Source organism: Myiozetetes cayanensis, unplaced genomic scaffold (genome assembly GCF_022539395.1).
Source record: "Myiozetetes cayanensis isolate MyiCay16 unplaced genomic scaffold, myiCay2020 scf5-8, whole genome shotgun sequence".
In the NCBI taxonomy this organism is placed as follows: Eukaryota; Metazoa; Chordata; class Aves; order Passeriformes; family Tyrannidae; genus Myiozetetes; species Myiozetetes cayanensis.
This window is the reverse complement of record NW_026087742.1, coordinates 112,562,677-112,582,263: the sequence shown is the minus strand read 5'-3', so window position 1 is coordinate 112,582,263 and position 19,587 is coordinate 112,562,677. Positions and strand designations below refer to the sequence as shown.

The 19,587-nt window shown below is 42.1% G+C and overlaps 1 protein-coding gene across 5 annotated transcripts; it reads left to right on the top strand.

The window, feature by feature from the left end:
• The first annotated feature begins 5,615 nt into the window (after positions 1-5,615).
• On the top strand, positions 5,616-18,006 carry LOC126648981 (mucin-2-like). Of its 5 annotated transcripts, none has more exons than XM_050332747.1 (8): positions 5,616-6,544; positions 8,429-8,683; positions 9,744-10,178; positions 10,916-11,158; positions 12,744-12,827; positions 13,429-13,541; positions 15,623-15,821; positions 16,355-18,006. In XM_050332747.1, the coding sequence occupies exons 1-8, from the start codon at positions 6,109-6,111 to the stop codon at positions 16,582-16,584; spliced, it is 1,995 nt and encodes a 664-aa protein (XP_050188704.1). In that variant the 5' UTR covers positions 5,616-6,108; the 3' UTR covers positions 16,585-18,006. The 5 variants fall into 5 exon arrangements, with proteins under 5 accessions (XP_050188704.1, XP_050188703.1, XP_050188705.1 ...); XM_050332746.1 differs by having other exon boundaries at positions 9,696-10,178; XM_050332748.1 differs by having other exon boundaries at positions 5,618-6,544; positions 9,840-10,178.
• Positions 18,007-19,587: the final 1,581 nt, after the last annotated feature.

Genomic DNA, 19,587 nt, shown 5'->3' with positions numbered 1-19,587 from the left:
CTACACCATGATAAAAGATGTTAAAATTAGTATTATCCCCTACCTCCACACCGTGATTTCCCCAAGAAATTCCCTCTTTGACTTATAAATGGGCAAGTGAGAGTCTGGAAGTGTTTGGTGATGGCTGGCAGGAGGGAAAATTAGAAAACTGAGTACCTCAGGATGAGTTGTTTGTCTTTTACCTGCCACTACCACTTCCTCCCCAATATTTGCTGTTTCTGCTTCAAGTTGGCTGTGGGGCTCAGAAGCCCACAAGAGTTTGGTTTTCTCCCATTTATTTCTCCCCATTATATTCTTTGACTTAATAAAAGACACTGTCTTGGCCAATTCAGCTGCTCTCTGTATTTCTTTTAGATTAATCTTTGTTTTCTGAGGACCTAAGGCCTTGGTAAACACAGATTTTTAACAATGTAATGTTAAGTAGATGAAAATTAGCATCTTAAAGCTTTTTTTTTCCAATGTAAAGTCTAGAGTCTTTGAGCATTCCAAAGGAATGCCAATGTTTTATCAAGTGAACTGTAAGTCACTTCAATCTCATTATTTCCTTGTGTATCCTTCACCCTCTAACTCTAGGTGAAACCCGAGTTTCCTCAGCAGCTTTGAAAAATGAATGTAAGAAGTAGGAGATCATTTAAATCTTGAGTTTATAGGTTGGTAAGATGAATTACAAGGCACTTAAAATATTTGAGAAGGGTCACCAGTTTCATACTGGGAAGTCTCTTATCTTTAAGGCATGTGGCAAAACTTGTTCTGCATTTACCAGAAAGCAACTTTTACAGTAAAGTGTATGACCAGCTGATTTAGAAGTTAGTTTGGGTTTGGGGCATAAATTTTCAAGGTGAAAAAAGAGAAACTGTCAAGGCTGCCTAACAGAGAAGCTTATCAGAACCTCTGGCAACAGGCTGTAATAAAACAACCAGCCACCCTACTGTACCTATTCCCCTGAAAAAAGAAGAGTTTGGGGTTTTGTTTTGTTTTTTTGTTTTTGTTTTGTTTTGTTTTTTGTTTGTTTTTGTTTTGTGGTGGTTTTTTTGTTTTGTTGTTTTGTTTTGTTTTGTTTTGTTTTTGAAGTTATAAGCCATTTGGTAAAAGTGGGCTTATAATACTAAATCTGAACTATACACTGAAAACCAGTGGTTTTTCTTCTAAGGCAATTAAAAATTTGACTTCATAGACTTTGCAGCCAATTTTCTATGGCATTTCATAGCAGATGATCCTGGTTAAGAAAGACAGGGAGTGGAATATCCCACCCTTTCCATGATAGGCACTGAAGGCTCTAGTTTGCAAGAGCCTTGACGCTCACAGGTTGTTCACAGGTGAGTAGGACCTGCAGAGATCAGGGAAGGAGCTTAGGTTTCAACACTACCCTTGTGTGTGGAATGACACCACCCCAAGAGCCCAAATCTGAGTCAGAGACTGGAGTTCAGTTTATGGCAGTCCAAGAGAGAGAGGTCTGAAGACACTGGCCTCCCAAGTAAAGGGAAAAATGCCATCTCCAATTCTTTATGCAAGAGGAAATAGCTCATATTTATTCTTTAAGAATTCCAGTCAAAGGCGTAAGCAAATGATTGCTGAGAAGAGATCTGAGTCAGGTTTTTATACGTCAAACAAGGTAAAAAGCTGAAACTGCTGCCTCACACCAGAGAACAATAATACCTGTAAGTTAATTGCAAGACTATTGTTCTTCGTTTTACTTTGCTGACAAAGTAAAACGAAAAGGAAACCAACTTTAGAAAACAACTACTGAAGCAAAACCCAGGATTTATGTAGCTGTAGATATGACAAGTCTTGGTATATCTATGAAAAACTTGGGGGAAAAAAAATGATCAAGTAGATAATGGTCTTCCTTCTTCAGGCCTTACTCTGCTCATCTCCACTCCACCCCATCCTGCTCCACTCCAGACAGCATTCCTTGCACACTGTGGCTGGAAAACAAATCTCACCGAAAATTGTTTAATGAAGGCTTTTATCAGTATAAACCTCAGGCAGCAAGGACATTAAAATGATGACACAATGTAACCGTTTAGGTCGTTCATGGCCCCCAGGCATGCAGAGGCAGGTTTGGCATTACTGGATTAAATTTGTGACCCAAAGGAGACAACCAGAAGTGCCTCTTTGTAGCAACTGCTTAGAGCTAGCAGGAGCTTACCTACTAAACAAAAAGGGCATAAACTCAGCTAAGAGTGAGAGGCCTGGGTCATTCAGTATTTTCCACCTGGTTCAAAGAAGTGAAGCAACAGAGATTTACACCATCTCCAGCCTCTTTCCAGCATTGGAGAAACAATGGCTGGTATCTGTTCGGTGCATTTCTGGCATTTTGTTATTTGAATACGATAAAAACACAAGTTAGAACTGAATACTTAAACATTTGCTCCTAAATAATTAAAAATACAGTAAAATATGGAGTCTAGTAACCCCGGCAGTGTTGGATCAAGGGTTGGACTTGATGACCTCGGAGGTCTCTTCCAACCTGGTTGATTCTACGATTCTATGAAAAAAATCTGATTAGTGCAAGACTTTCAGACCCAAGGCTCCTCAGTTCTGTATCTCAGTCACGCATTGCACAGCCCCAAGGTTGTTAAAATAGTTTACTGATTGAATATGCTCGGATGTCGAACATCTGAGGCACTGCCCACTGAACCCTGCCCGTCTTTCCCTTTGGCTCACTTTTGGATGGCGTTTAGAATTTGCTCCATTAAAGAAAAGCAACCATGCCTCGGCAGAAAGCTGTGGAATTTACGGTGGAGCAGGTGAGCATTTGATTACATTGGCTGCGATCCCACCTGCGTGAGGAGGGATTTGCAGAGGCTGAGATGGAGCTCTTGCAGCCTCGCCCGTGTTTAAATTAACGAGGTCTTCCCGCCAAAAGGCCAGTTCCACGCGTGGGGAGAGCACTGCAAGGAGGTGGAAGCTCAACATGGGAGCTTGGAATTACCTTTGGCTTTTCATCTTCTCCCTTTTTCTCTGTAAGTTAAAATATGTTTGATTATTTGCCACTGCTACGTGTTTGGAGGATGTCCTTGAGATACATTTGAAATGATAATCAGTGTGGGGGGTGTGCATGGCTAAAAACAAATATAAAATGCAATAGCATGCAATATTTATAGTTTTTTGTTTTCAATTTAGCTTAATGTGAATTTAGTATTTCATAAGGTATTTTAGTAGGGATATAAAGCTGTAAGTAGTTCAAAGGAGGAGAGCAAAGTATTCAGAAAACTCACCTAAAAGATGAAACATGCAGTGTCTGACCAAATTTTATGCCTTTTTTAACCTTAAGCTTAGTTATGAGACCACCAAACGATATATTTTGCGAATTTTTCCTCCTCTGAAAGACTCTTCAGGAAAAGACTCATAATAAAAGCGTGGACTAGATTGTATTAATTGTGCTGTGTTTTTACTGCACGGTAAGAGTTTTTTGAAACAACATCTAGAAATTCAGAGGCTGCATTATTTTATCCGTACTCTCTTGTTTCATGTCATTCAATGCAGATGAACACAAGTTTTTTGAGTGATCAGTACTTGCTGTTAACATCCAGAGCGATACAAGCACAAGGGTCTTAAAATTCCAGCAGTATTTGGATGCAGAAAAGATACCAGTCTGTAGGAGGAATTTTGCAAAATATGTATTGTTACATTGCAAGTTTTTATGTATATACCAAACAATATGAAAAAACCCCACCCACGGTAATTTTACAGGTAGGTAGAGTCAAAAGAAGTTAATTAATGTGGTTCTTAAGAATTTGAGCTACTCCAGTACAACTTCTCTGAGAATCCTTTAAGTTTCCTGCAGCCAAAGCCAAAGCCCCAAGATAATAACTAGGTGTTGCTAAGGATTAAAAATTACATGAAACAGAAGACCTCTGCCTGTGTTCTTAGCAGGAACAAAGCCACTCCTCAAAATCAAGGTTAAATTACTTCATCAAGTAAATGAAATGAGCCAAAATTGGCTTGACTATCTAATCACAACAGAAAAAGGATTTGATTTTCCCTTTAAAGAAATATTGTGAGAGTTAGAAATGTCATCTTTAAAACTTGCAAACTAAAGAAGTTATGATTTATTTATAGTTAGAGATACAGGTAAACACAGGAAGGCAATGATTTTTTCCCAGGATTATTATGATTTAGGATATCAACAGAAAAATCATTCTCTCCTGCCTGACAGCCAGTAAATAAAAAAGGCATAAATGCCTTGCAAAATTAAAAAAAAAAATGGAAATAATCAAATATGCCTAAACAGCTAAGGAGAAAATTATGCTGAAAAAGGCATTCCATTCATTTTTAATATTCCTTGTCAATTCTCTAGAAAATTTAGTTTAGAGAAATCATAGGATGATCAAATGATTTAGGTTGAAGAAGATCTTTAAGATCATCAAGTCTAAACTTAAACTTAACACTGCCAGGTCCTCCACTAAACCCTGTCCTAATTGTAAATGAAATAATATTTACAGGAAGAGAAGAGCATAAAAAAATTGAAAAAATGTGTAGACTAGAAACAGCAAAGCGTATACAAGGGTTATATAAATCTCTAAATTTATGCAGAAAAAAAGTATTACCAGGAAACCAGTAAGGTAAAGAGCTCCTTAAGTGTATGCAAATGGAAAAGGAAATAACATAGAAATTCCATGGTAGTTAAGAAAGAGCAAATAAAGTATGAAACTAGAAATGGGGAGGGAAAGGAATAACAATGAAGATGAGAAAGATAAGTGAACTTGTTACGCAGGAACGAAATTACACTTGGTAGACTATTAAAGGAGTAGAGGGCAAATATCCATAATCCACATTTTTAAAATGTGACAGGTACCAAGACCGCAGTGACAGAGGGAACAAACCTAACGACTGCCACTGCTCAGATCCCTGTAAATGGCTCTGTGAGCACAGACCCAGACAGGACAACTGGCCCGGCTGCACAAGACGCCAATGTCACCATGGCTGAGCCCAACGCCACGACAGCCCCTTCCCTCCTGGACACACCCTTTCTTTCCCCCTCCACGATGAGGATGGTGGGTGGAGAAGGGAGGACGGAGACTGAGTCCACGAGGCCAAATGGGGAAGGGAGCTCACTGGGGACACCCGCCAGGAGTGATGTGGTGAGCCCAGCCACCCCTACAACAGGACATGGCAGCATAGCCACCAGCACGAGCCCAGGGAGCGGCACTGCTTCCTCCCTGCCCCTCAGGCCCAGCTCGACAGGGACTAGCCACTCCTTGTCCTCTCCTGATGGCTCCACAACTCCCAGTCCACAGCGAAGCAGCACCAGCAGCGCCACTGAGGAGCACTTGGCCACCACAGCCCGCCCGTCCACAACACTCGTGTCCTCCACTTCTGGCGTTACGAGCGTTCAGTTGGCTGCTGTGACAGCAGAGCCCACGACACGCAGACCAACTACCCGCAGGACAGTGGTGTTCACCTCTGGCACCTCTCCTGACACAGATACCACCACCAAGGCCAGCCTTTTGTCCACCCTGGGCGGCAGCACGGAGACACCGGCAGCTCAACACACCTCCACACCCCTCACACAGGGGCAGGCCACGGTGGAGCCAGGGACCACTCCATCTTCCATGGGGAGCCCCTTGCCTCCCACAGCCATGGCCTCTGTAGCTACGAGTGCCACGACTCCTCCTGGCAAAGGGGAAAGTCCCACGGTGAACCAGGGGAGGGAAACAATGACTAAGCTCAGTGTTGAGACAGCCCATTCCCTCCCAGCCACATCCCCGGTGTCCCCCTCCACGATGGGGACAGTTAGTGGTGGAGGAGGAAGGACAGAGACTACAACACCCATTTGGGAAGGGAGCTCTCTCTGGGTGTCTGCTGGGAGTGCTGCGATGAGCCCATCCATCCCCACAACAGGGTCTGACACCACTGCCACATCCATGGGCGCAGAGAGTGGCACTGCCTCCTCCCTTTCTCTGGGGCCCAGCTTGGCAGTGACCAGCCATTCCTCCTCCTCTCCCGCAGGGTCTGGAGGCATAACTCCCACCCTGCAACAACACAGCTCCAGCAGCACCACTGAGGAGCGCTCGGCCACCACATCCCACCCACCCACGGCACCCACGTTCTCCCCTGTCTCCTCCACTGCTGGTGTTACAGGGGTTCAGTCAGGATGCTGTGATGGCTGAGGTGGTGACACACAGCCCAACTCCCAGCACACCCAGCACCAACCCAGTGGCTTCTGCCTCCAGCCCCTCTCCTGCCTCAGACACCACCGAGGCCAGCCTTTCATCCACCCCGGGTGATAGCAGGGAGACACCGGCAGCTCGACACACCTCCACACCCCTCACACAGGGGCAGACCACGGTGGAGGCAGAGACCACTCCATCTTCCATGGGGAGCCCCTTGCCTTCCACAACCACGGCCTCCATAGATAACAGTGCCACAACCCATCCTGGAGAAGGGGAAAGTCCCACTGTGAACCAGGGGAGCAGAACGACAAATGATCCCAGTGCTGAGACCTCTCATTCCCTCCCTGATACATCCTTGGCGACCCCATCCACGCCGAACCTTAACATATCCACATCTGCTAATCCTTCTGCTACTGGAACTTGCTGTGAGTATTTTAACACGATAGTAAATATAGTTTTCTCTATTTTTGGAAGAATTGAGTGTAATTTTATTTTTGCTATTTTTGGTTGGAATTCGAGCTTTTCACAATTGTCTTTTTTAAGCTGGGAATTTAAGCCAGGAGTATGAATCCCTGTGTCTACGTGCTTTTCTCAAAGGTTGCAGCTCCTGTCTGCAGTTATTTTTGAAATGGCACACCTTGTGTTTAGGCAGTGTGTTGTGTCACTGATGTAAAATGTTGTGTCGTTATGCTGCATAGCTCAAGTTATGTTAGTGAACAGTTTTAGTGGTTTTTATTTGAGTTTTTATTTGAGTTTTGAAATTCTCTTTTATGATATACTAGAGGCAGTTCCTTCACTGAGAGAATTCAGTTGAATTTATTTGTGCTAACTCAGTTCCTGTTTGTTTCAACACTAATTCTTTTCTGGTGTATCTTTAGTTTTTTGCCAAAGGACTATCTGCCGACTTCAAAGAATATGCAGTAATGAATCTTTCATCATTTTTAATGGATGAAAAAGCAAAGATAGAAAAGAGGAGAATGCAGTCTTTTTGTATTCTACACCAAAAAAAAAAAAAAAAAAAAATTGGTGGCATGATCTTCATTTTCAGTGCATAACAGTATTCTAGTTCTACAAATCTAATGGGTTAATCCTTCCCTGATTTGGAGTCTTAGTGCTTTCATGGAATTCAACAGGAGATATGCACTTGCACATGTGATAAGGTATAACTTGTTTTTTCACAAAGTCTCGATGCCAGGGTAGACCAGTGATGAGTGGTGTCCTCAGGGGTCTATATTGGGACCAGCATGGTTTAACATCTTTGTGAGTGACAAGGACAGTGGGGTCAAGGGCACCATCAGCAAATTTGCTGATGGCACCAAACTCTGAGGTGCAGTCAACATGCTGGAGGGAAGGGATGTCATCCAGAGGGACCTGGACAGGCTTCAGAACTGGGCCTTATGTGAACCTCATGAAGTGCAGCAAGGCCAAGTGAAAGGTCCTGCACATGGGCTGGAACAATCCTAAGCACAAATACCAGCTAGGTAGGAATGGATTGAGAACAGCCCTGCTTGGGGGTGTTGGTGGACATGTTGTTTAAGCTCAACATAGCCCAGCCACGTGTGCTGGCAGCCCAGAGAGCCAGATGTGTCCTGGGCTGCATCAAAACCAGTGTGGGCAGCAAGGCAAGGGAGGGGATTCTGCCCCCCTGCTCTGGTGAGACCACACCTGCAGAGCTGCCTCCAGCTCTGGGGTCCCCAGCACAGGAAGGACATGGAGCTGTTGGAGCTCATCCAGAGGAGGCACCAAGATGATCAGCAGTCTGGAAGACCTCTGTTATGGAGATAGGCTGAGAGAGCTGAGGTGGTTCAGTCTGGAGAAGGCTCTGGGGACACCTTTGAGCCCCTTCCAGCATCTAAAGGGGACCTACAAGAGGGACTTTGTACAAGGGCGTGTAGTGACAGGACAAAGGAGAAAGGCTTTAAAATGAACGAAGGTAGGGTTAGAGTAAACAATGGGAAGAAATTCTTCCCTGTGAGGGTGGTGAGACCCTGGCATAGGTTGCCCAGAGAAGCTGTGGCTGCCTCATCCCTGCAAGTGTTCAAGGCCAGGCTGGATGGGGCCCTGAGCAGCCTGGTCTAGTGGAAGCTGTCCCTGCCCACGACAAGGGTGTTGGAACTAGGTGATTTTTAAGGTCCCTTCCAATGCATTCTGCGATTCTGTGATATGATTCTATGTTTATATCTTTATAAAAACATTACAGAAACTTAAATTTCTCCTTAGGCAATCAGTTTCACATTAGTACTTTATTCCTTAAAGACACACAGACTGTAACTACATGTTTCACATGGGATTTCCTTTCTGCTTTTTAGCTCCTATCACTCTGTCCATCCAGCTGGAGAACGTGACCAGTACAATGATACAGTTCAGCTGGAAGCCTCAAGGTGGCACAGGAGACAGTCCTTACACGGTGATTCTATGGGGAAATTCAGGAGAGATGGAGAAGAAAATCCTAAATGGAACAAGTATTGCATTTAAAAATCTGCTTTCTGGTCATCAATACCAAATATCCGTGGGTGTTTCATCTTGCTCTAAGAATGTCAGCACCTCCTTGACTGTTCAGACAGGTATTTCCTTAGGAATCTTTTCCTTTTCTGTTGGCAAACTGGCACATTCATGGCCTTAAAATGAAGCCCTTTTTCACTGAGCACCTACCTGGACATCAACAGGCAAAAGGAGGCCAAACTTTCAGACACTTAAAGTCAGCCTGAAAATTTTGCATTGGGCGAAGATCTAAAGCTTTACTTGTCCTCCTGCCAAATTAAAAACTTTACTGTGAATTCAATCAGCAGTGTATATTTCATTGATGGTAACATCCAGTGAAATGAGATCTGGGTGGGGAAAAGTAAATAGTATTTAGCTTATCTATCACTTTTTCCAATGCTAATTAAAACATTCTTCTTTTTCTATTTTGTTCAACTTCACTGTAGCAAGGAATAGCTGCCAACCGAACTTAAATGACTGTTCCCAAAATGCCACCTGCACTGCTGAAGGAGCCACTTATTCCTGTCAGTGCAAGGAAGGATTCACAGATAACAGTCCCCAAGTTCCAGGGAGAGTTTGTCAGCAGGATCTGCCTTCACATAAGCACTTTATATAAATTAGAAAAAACCCAACCTCAAACCAAAACCAAACCTTAAAAAAATTGCATATAAGGTCTTTTCCCTTCCTTGACCCCCTAGGTAATAGTTCATTATATTTACTCTCAATGGCCTTTTGTGGATTGGATTTTATGTGAGAATGGATACCCCCCTTGACTATTTAGGAAAAAACAGAAGCATATTTTCTGTGCCTGTTTTTTGAAAGTTGTTTATGTAATTAAATAGCATGACCCTGGTAAACTTTATAATAAATTCTACTCACTGCCTCCAAATTTCTATTTTACAGAACAGACAACTCCAGTCCCTCCAGAAACCAATACAGCTGGAGTTACACAACAGACAACTTCAGTCCCTCCAGAAACCAACACAACTGGAATTACAGAACAGACAACTTCAGTCCCTCCAGAAACCAATACAAGTGGAGTTACACAACAGACAACTTCAGTCCCTCCAGAAACCAATACAACTGGAATTACAGAACAGACAACTTCAGTCCCTCCAGAAACCAATACAAGTGGAATTACAGAACAGACAACTTCAGTCCCTCCAGAAACCAATACAAGTGGAGTTACAGAACAGACAACTTCAGTCCCTCTGGGAACTAATACAACTGGAATTACAGAACAGACAACTCCAGTCCCTCCAGAAACCAATACAACTGGAGTTACACAACAGACAAGTCCAGTCCCTCCAGAAACCAATACAACTGGAGTTACACAACAGACAACTTCAATCCCTCCAGAAACTAATACAAGTGGAATTACAGAACAGACAACTTCAGTCCCTCCAGAAACCAATACAACTGGAGTTACACAACAGACAAGTCCAGTCCCTCCAGAAACTAATACAACTGGAGTTACACAACAGACAAGTCCAGTCCCTCCAGAAACCAATACAACTGGATTTACAGGATCAACATCTAATTCCATTTTCACTACCACATTTCCATCACCACCTTGCAGTAAGTAAATATTTGATATCAAATAGTAGAATAAAAATTATCCCATCAGATCCAATATTCTTGTTCATCAGTTATATCAGCTGTGAGGTAAAATCCCAGGATACAACTTCAGAAAGGGAAGCCTGATAGAACCACTGAAAATACATAGTTATACATATATCAATCAAGTTTCTTCTCCTCAGTAAAGCTCTCCTGACCCCTGGGTGCCTGCCTGCAGTAATAAACCACTGTCAAAGGTGGTTTTTCTCAATCTTATCATGAAGCATCTGTATTAAATGCCTTCCTACTGCTCTGAATCTGGTGGCATTTTAGTAATCCAGCAGTATATCAGTATACCAGTAATATCAGCATGAGTCAAATAGCAGTCCACACCAGAAAACTCATATTTTTCCCATCCAGCCTCATCATTTCTTCACCATCCTAAACCAACACTGTACAATTCTGACCATTTACCACACCTTACCTCTAGAAAGACTAGAAGCAAGTAGAATGTTACCCATTAGTGTTTTGGAGCCATCAAACAAAGTATATTAATGCATGATTGACACCTACAGAGTGAAGAGTTTATTTCTACTCTTGTGGGAGAGCGAGGTGAAAAGCCGAAATCAGCTCCAAGAAAACTCACAAAAATTTACATTGGTTTAACTGTGGTGTTTTTTTTCTTCAATATTAAATGTGTAGAAGTATAGAAGGGAGATGAACCACTCTCAGCTGCATGAAACTTTTTCACTTTGCAGTGCCAGTGTCCATCGAAATCCAGAACGTGACTGGGGAAGAAATACAGCTCAGCTGGACCGGTGGCGGCACAGGCAGCCTCTACAACATCTCCCTCACGGATGGAAAGCAGGAGATAAACAAAACTACTACAAAAGAGACAAAAGCTGCGTTTAAACATCTACTTCCTGCCCATGTGTACACCATATCTGTGGGAGTGTCATCCTGTGCTGAGAATTACTGGGCGTCAGTTACCGTCCGAACAGGTACTTCCTCAGTCAACTCATAACCTCCTTTTAATCAAAATACACACACAATATCATGTTACAGTGTCCTCTGGATTTGATCTCATAGACTCTTATTCCTGTAAGTCCTCTTTATTTATTTGACTCAGAGGACTGCTTTGATTAAACAGCAGTTTGCGAGAGCAAGTGCTGGCTCTGTAAAATTTCTGACCACGCTGTGTTGTTGAGACAGAAAATTCTGTACAGAAGTCAGGATATTTTGGCTGCAAATTTAACAGAAAATATTCTGGTAATGTGAAGTTCAGGTTATATGTGCTTTTGTGAATGCAGACAGTCCTTAATTATCATAGTTGTCTTTTTAATTCTCCATAGGATACAGACATTAAGACAGACAGTCTAATTGTGTCTCTGTACTAAAACTGATTCTCAAGGAACACAAGACACAATATCCCTCTAAATCAAGGTTTCTCCTTGTAAAGCTCCCCACTGCCATCTCCCCTTCAGCCAACTCCTTTAAACAAATCTTTTTCCACTGAAAAAATTACCAGTTGGCACTGTATAATATTGCTTTTCAATCACTGGAAGAGATTTAAAAGTCAGTCCATGAAAGGAAGCTACCAAGTTATTTCAGCATGATCCAGGTTTGATAAAACTGTACTGCACTTTATCATATTTTCCCAGTGGCTGAGAAAATGTTCACAATTTCTTTTAATACCCCTTGAAAGACCTAACTTGACTTTTGGCAATTGTTACATTCCTCCAGCATTTCTTGATGTCTGACATATAACTGACCTTGTTGTAACCCTTTTTTCAGTTCTCTAGTGCATTGTCTGATTATTCTCAAAACCTTTCTGGTAGTTAACTGTGGGGTTCCTTCTAATGGGCTTACCCTCTATCTCAGTCTTTAGGACCACAGAGCCAAGGAATTGTCATCATAATTTCCATTGGAATCTTTCAATACTTCAGTCCACTGGCTTTCATTTATTAGTTTCCCTACTGAAAAAAAAATTAAAAATTTTTTCCTTTTGGAATCTGGATCCATCTGCCCTATTAGAAAAGTTCAGTAAAGACCAAGTCATTGGTATTGCATGTGAAGTTAAAGATTGTGTTCAATTCTGTGAGGAGAACTGGAGCTATACCCAATGAGTTAACCACATAAAACCTGTTGTGCCACCCCTTACTGCTGTTTAATTCAGATCAGCCAGTCCAGACAAGCATTCTGAAGTTTTGAGACTCCATGATCCGTACTCTTTCCAGATTAAATTCCAGTTGGCTTTTACTGCTGAAAACTCTATCTAGTTTACCTGAGTTGTACAAGCACATTAACAGTACAACCTGTATCTTTAGCTCTCATAAGAAATCAGAGTTCTCAATGTTATTTCAGTAAAGCTCTCAAATACCACCTGCCCACCCACCACCTGCCTCTCTTTTGATATGCTCCATTTTCATAATTTGCAGTTGCAAGTTCTCACTGGGCCAAAGGAACTGCTGCTTAGGTGATTCCTTGGCCATGATAAAACACTTTCACCTGTTCCATAATTTTCTTATTGGCAACAATCACACCCGCACAGAAGCGATTATCTTGATTTTTAAACTTATTTCCCAGATCCTGTTTCCTGTTTCAACCGAACTGAGTTCTGTTTACCAGAAAATACTCCTTGTTCTGACTTAAAAGGCATTTTATGCTCTGGTAAGTTTATGGAATTTTAACATTTATTTATTCATAACTACAGGGTATTATTGCACAATATAGTATCTTTCATGAGTATTTTGCCATCTGCTTTATTATGTTAAGTCACACGGAATCTGAACTTCACACTTCTTTGGTAAAGAACCCGCTTTCATCAAACTTCAGTGTCAGCTTCCAGCTCTATTTTTATCCTGGACTTTTCTATGTAAAGCTTTCTTCTTTTGGCTTGGGGCTCATCCACCTACACAAGGAGGATTTAAACACACTCTGTGCCTTGCAGAATCCAGCAGACTGATGTTGCTTCTGCTGAAATCAATGGGAGAGTGGCTGTTGAATTAGGGAGTGGGATGCACCCTGAATAATACAGGATTGAGGAACAAGTTGTGAGGATTGTGATGGCTGACAGACCTGAAGAAATTCAGCTCTGAAGGTTCCAAAGCCAGTGCATTAGACACACATGATACACTTTCTTATTATTCGATTTGTTTCTGGGTTTATCAATTAGTATTATAAACATATGAGATAATGAAGTCCAAAGAGCAATTGTGGAGGGACATCCTGGGATTCACCTGATTGTTTCTTTTTTTTTCTTTTTCCCCAGATAACCAAGCATTTGCCTGCAGAGTTTTGTTAAAAAACCAGACATTTAACAATACACTTTATAACTCTGATAGTGAAGAATACAAAGCATTGGCTGAGAGTATCAAAACAGACGTAAGTTGATCAATCTTCTCTGTCAACATGAATGAACTAAGAAAAGGTTTGCTATGAGCAGCCTCAGTCTCCTAAATTCATTGTTAAATCAAGACTGTAAAGTGTGAAAAAGATAATCCCTCCTTGACAAAACTGTACAGGAAGCACAAGGACTGTCAAGGACAGACAGCTTGTTGTCCAGTAAGGAGGGGTATGTTCCCTAAGTCATCCTCAAATTAAAGTTATTTAGTGAAAGGCACTTTAAAATTCCATTTTTATAAGTGCAAGGAACTTCCTGCTCTGTCTATTTTCTCCCATCTTACTAAATCTATGCCTGTGGAGATGGGAAAAAGAGAACAGTACTCAAAAATAACATTTCAACACATACTTGGAAAGATGGGACCTTTACAAGCATCTACTGTGAGTCCAGATCATTGGCAATTTGTTTCATGGTGGTGGCTGCAGGACTGGAGGAGGTACCAAAGGGTCCATATCAAGGGGGAAATGAGGAGAAAAAGTGTCACCTTAGAGCTGGTAAAGCTGACAGGCAGAAGCAGCAGCCTGCTACTCATCTGCCTTTGGCATTATGTTAAAGAAAAGGACTAACAATTTAAACACCTCTCAGGAATCCTGATGTATGTAAGCCTGTTGGAGAGGTAAAACTACTGTAAGATTGGGGTAGACTGCTTTAAATAACTACCACAGAAGATTATTTTTAGTGTGATGATCATACCCTTTAGCTAAGAATCTCCACAGATTTCATAAGCGGTAGTTAATTTGTTCTCACCACGCCAACTCAAGGGTAACCTTGTCTTATGACTGCTAGCATTCTCCCTTTCACGGGTAGAAAATTTAAAAGTGGATTTAAAAGGCTTCCTCCAGCACGACTGAATGCAACAGGAATCCCTTTTCAGGCTTTTAATAAGCTTTCCCCTTGTGCCACGTGTCAGCTTTTCTTTGAAAAAAGGCAAAATCAAAGGGAGGCTGTTCTAACATGACTGGAATCACAGTCGATTTCTGTGTTGAATTTATTTTATTTTTTACAGTTTGAATGTTAAACTCTTTATTTTAAATTCCATGGTGCTCCAGAGTCACAGTTTTTCTTGAAATTTTACACTTTTTCGCCTGCATAGGTCACGTTTCCTATCTAGGCTGCTCATCGTGGTGAGGGAAAGAAAAGCATTCTCAGAGTTTCTGGCCAAAGAACTTAATGCAACGAGTGGTTTGGGGTGGGGGTTTATCCCACAGAGAAAGATGGAGGTAGATAACTGAGCAGTGACTCAGAGAAAGGTTTGTTACCATCTGTGAAAAGTAGTAATCTTTCAGACTTTTCAGGTAAAATACCATATTTATCCACAGCGAGAAGATAACTTCTCTCACTGGGCTGAACCAAACACCTGATTTTCTGTAAAGATCAGTCCTGACAGAAACATTTCAACCAGTCTTACTTAACAGAGGGGACTGCTTGTTCTCTCTCTATAGCCACAAGGAAGCACTGGGCAAGGCTGTACTTTCAGAGACATCAGTGCAATTGATTTGATTTTGCTTGGTGTAATGGGATTACACTTGGTTTGTGTCAAAATGACTGAGAGGCAAATCACACCCTTGTCTCTCTTTGCATAGTTATTCCGTAATATCATGATTTTGATAAAAAATATGCTTTGTACCTCTCACATCTACATTCTGTGCTGGTAGTGTGTGCAGGACCATGCCTGAAGTTTAGTTGAACGTGTTAAAAACGTTGGGGGAGGGACACTGGAGGTAACTTTAGAAATTAGGTGCACTTGGTAGATTCCAAATTTTGTGCTGTTGGGATCTCACATGGGTTTGTGGAGGAGGACAACTGGTTTCAATGCATTATTCATTGATAGAAACCTAAACAGGTTGGTGCTTGGGAAGTCAAACATAGATTTCATATTTTCAAATACAGGCCATGAATTTTTCCAGAATCCTCCTTCAGTAAGTTTTTTTTTATTTATTTGTTATTCCAAAGCAATTATCCTGAAACAAAATTAATATCCTGGCACGTGTAGGATGTGTGCATTCCTGCTCTGCCTCAGTTGAGTGGCACATGGAATCAATATCCCTTTCAATTTGCACAGGTTGTCAGAGAAATGCGCCTCGAACTGAAGGATGAACGCTTTGACATCACCGTGCTTGGGTTCAGACCCGGGAGTGTGGTTGCTGATTTTATCTCTCTGCTGCCAAAACAAGAGCTCGTAGATGCGAATGTTATACAGACCCACCTGAGCCAAATATTAAAGCGCAAGTTTGGGGACGAAACTGAACTGGCTGTACAAAGTAAGTGATGTTGAAACAGCTTCTCTGTGATGGTGTGGGGATTAAAGGGTCAGATCTCCTTCTCTTCACAAAAGCTGATAAATTTGCTTCTTTCTTTTAACAGATCGAAGTATCTCAGATAATCTTTTTAAACATTCACAGAACACATAGTCCAGATATTGTGTAGATTATGGATCTGCTTTAAAGTGTCACTGCACATATCCAGTTCTAGACTTGAGGGATGGGTTCTCTTCACATGAAGGAGGGTTAGGTGAGCTTTTCGCTGCGGTGTGTATCACATTTGTACCCTCCATGCTGATCCTGAAAGATTGGCTTTTAATGGAGACAGGGATGAGGAGACTTGTTGTGTAGTGGACCATAAAATTTTCTAGCTAGCAAATCTGTACTACATACAAAAAACATTATTGATACTATTCAGAAGTTTCAAAGCTGCCAAACAGTAAAACACAGCTGTCACATAGGGCTCCAAGCTTTTTTACACCCACTTTTTACTGTTCCTAGCTAACATTTCTAAAATGTGTTTTAAATTTCAGCTCTGTCTGTTCAGTCACCAACTGACAACATTTATGGCTGGAGAGTGGCAGTGATTGTCCTCGGAGTTTTACTTGGAGTTGCATTACTGCTGATTCTTCTGGCAATAATATTTTGCATCTGTATGAGGAAAAGGTGGGGCAAATACTTCGTTGAACCACGGGACTCATGGGAAACTTTGTCTAAAAGCACTTATAGGATGCACAATGTTTCATTTACATCTTTGCAATAAGGCAGAAAATTAAGATATTTGTCTTAAAATTCTATGTCAATTGTTTATGTTAATTTAATTCTACCTGCTCCTTCCCAATGTCCATCCCCAAATTCCTGAGCTCCTAACAACCTCCAGTCAATCATCCTTTTAAAGGTATGGAGTGATGAATTTTCCCCATAGGGGTAGAGTGAGGAGCAGAGAAACCTGTGCTCAGCCTGTCCCTTAGAGGTATTACAATGACTCCTAACATGGATTTTCTAGAGAGAAAGGATCCAAACTACTCAATACTTTCTTGTATTTAGATGGTTCAGCAAGCAGAGTGACTGAGCTTGGTACCTGTGGCAGGTTACCTGAATGCTCAGCTGAGCCCAGAGTTGGGCTTTATGCACTTAGCCAAGGGTGATTCACCTCCCCTGAGGTTTTTATCACCATATGAAGATGCCTCTTTCTCTCCAGTGGCTGCAGAACAAGCCCAGGGTAATTAGTGTCCTACCTCATGCAGGTTGGTTGGGAGTTTGAAGACAAATGGGATGCATCTGGGTTATATGGACTTGCTATGAAAGTCTCTGATGGATCAGCAAATCAATCTTGAGGCTTCTGAATTCAAAGTTTCTTTAACTGTTGGGCTATGAAGAAGCAGCTGCCTTTCTGTGACAAACATAAATCGTGCTAAATACAGGTGTGGTTTCACAGCATAGCCAAAACATGCTACTAGAAAGGAGAAGAGAGAGAATAGGTTAATTTGAGCTGAAAGATTTTATTCATCTATTTTTGCCTGGCAAATATGGTTGGTTGGTCAAGGGTTGTGTCATAATAGTGCAATTTTGCCTTACTCTTGATAATCTCAAGGTGGAGTCCAGTGGAAGCAACCTGAAGGCTCCCGTGACACTGGAGCTTTAGAGCAATTAAAAGAGCAATAAAAAAATGGCCTTTACCTGTCTTCACCACTCATAGCTGCAGTCCTGGTGAAGTCACAGTCTGTTTATCCTATGGTGTAGTTTTTCCTGCTAGGAATGTGCTGAACAAACAACAAAGGGCAGTATACTGCTGTGCATATTTTCAGTAGGATTTATGTGTTTCATTTCAAACCAATTCTCCCTGTGTCTGTGTATTTTGTCAATATGCCTGTGCTGGGCACTCCTGTTGAGGCACTGAATATCCCGTGATGTCGAGGCCCTGGCTGACACCTCCTGAACCCTTCAGGCCCTTCATTTTTGGGGATTATGTTCTGGTTAGTTGGCACAGGTTAGAATAAGGAGGTGCCTACAACTGTAGCACACGGTGGGACCTCAGCAGACAAAGGATCTCAGCAGAGTGGTGGTGCCCGAGCAGCTCTGCTCTCCTCTGGGCTCAGCTTTTTTTTATACCTCCTTTCCTGGGCAACAGTTCAGCTCCCTGGAGAACCCTGAGGAGGACCCTGGTAAGCAGATGGGTGAAGCCATCTCATGTGCTGCCTCACTGCAGAAAGGCTGACTAGTTCAGGCTGTATCATCACCCTGGTGAGGGAAGTCCCCTCCAGCCTTGCTCCTCCATCCTTGGCTTGGCAGCAGCGTTGCTGTGTGAGGCCAATGGGCTGTGCTGGTGGAGAAGGCAAGACTGTGTGAGCACTTTAAGGTGTCTTCACGAATGAAGTTGTGCTGGTGGTTCATGTTCCTGTCTGGAAATGTTATTTTCATTTGCAGGGACCGGTGAAACAGGGTTTGGCATGCTTTACTCTCCCTTTCCTTCCATGTAGTGCCAGCTTGGCTCTCCTTCTGCTCCACCTCACTGATGGAAAGTCAGTGTGTTGTTAATTTATTTTATGTGAGTTCCAAATATAGCTATCTCTGGCGCTATATTCACTGAGTAGTCACTCCACAATGTATTCTGTCAACAAATACAAGTTTTCCAGTGAGCTGTGTTGAAAACACAAAAGAATGCTCTTGCCTATGTAACTACTGTTTCCATTCTGTTTTGAGGGATCTACTTTGAATAGCAAATTCTTATTGTCATTAAACTTTTCTGGTGTCCTTGTAAATAATGTTAAATAAAGACCATGTACAGCAGGAATCCTGGGATTGTTCATGCCAAATATATTTAATATTTTCTAAAAAATGCTTTACAAATAAAATCTCTGTTTTTACAACTGTGCCTTCTGAAGGAATCTGCTGTTCTTATTTTTTCATGTAATTTGGAGCCTCTTCTACCTGCAGGAAGAGAGGGTGGCGAGTGCTGTCAACGCTTGGTCCAGTTTGATTACATATGTAAATGGCATAATCTGAGTAATAGTTGAGCTTTCCCTTAGTACAAGCAGCATGAAAAGTCTCTGATTTCTATCGTGCTACAGTGACCTCTTGAGACTTTTGGGCCTCTCTTCAGAGGCATCTGTGTTGTCTCAAATTTTGCTGAAACTGGACAACATTTGCAGAAGTTTTTTGGGAGGTCAGCAGCTGGATAGCCAGTGGGGCTGGTAGAACCATTGTCAGCTCAGTCACACAGATCTTATCACCTTAAAAATATATTTTTCCAATATGGATTACCGGGACCAACACCTTCTGGGATGTGGCACTGTACTTACCCCTGGGGTGCAGCTGTTGCTTCCCATCTGAGAAGCAACCTGGGAGCTCTCCTGCCTCCTGTTTCATTGAACCCTGATGTAAACCCCTCAGCACTTCACTTTGATGTAGGTCGGGGTCTCTCACCACTTACAGGGTCAGTCACACGGGAGGAGAGAAAAGTGTTTTCAAACAGAAGAAATTCTGAAGATACACGTGCAGAGGGGAGGAAGGTTCTGGGACAACTCACCTGTGGGACTGCTGAGATTTTCAGCCTAGGGGGGTTCTACACAAAACAGTAAAAATTAGAGGTAAATTGCTTAAGTTCATAAATGTGGAAGATAATGAAGTGAGCGGTCAGTGGAGATTTAAGAATGTTAGGAAGCATGTATTGTAGGACAGCATGAAATACGTGCCTGAAAGCAGGACTCTGATCAGCACACACCAACCAGAGCTTAGTATATTAAGCAATTTACCTCTAATTTAC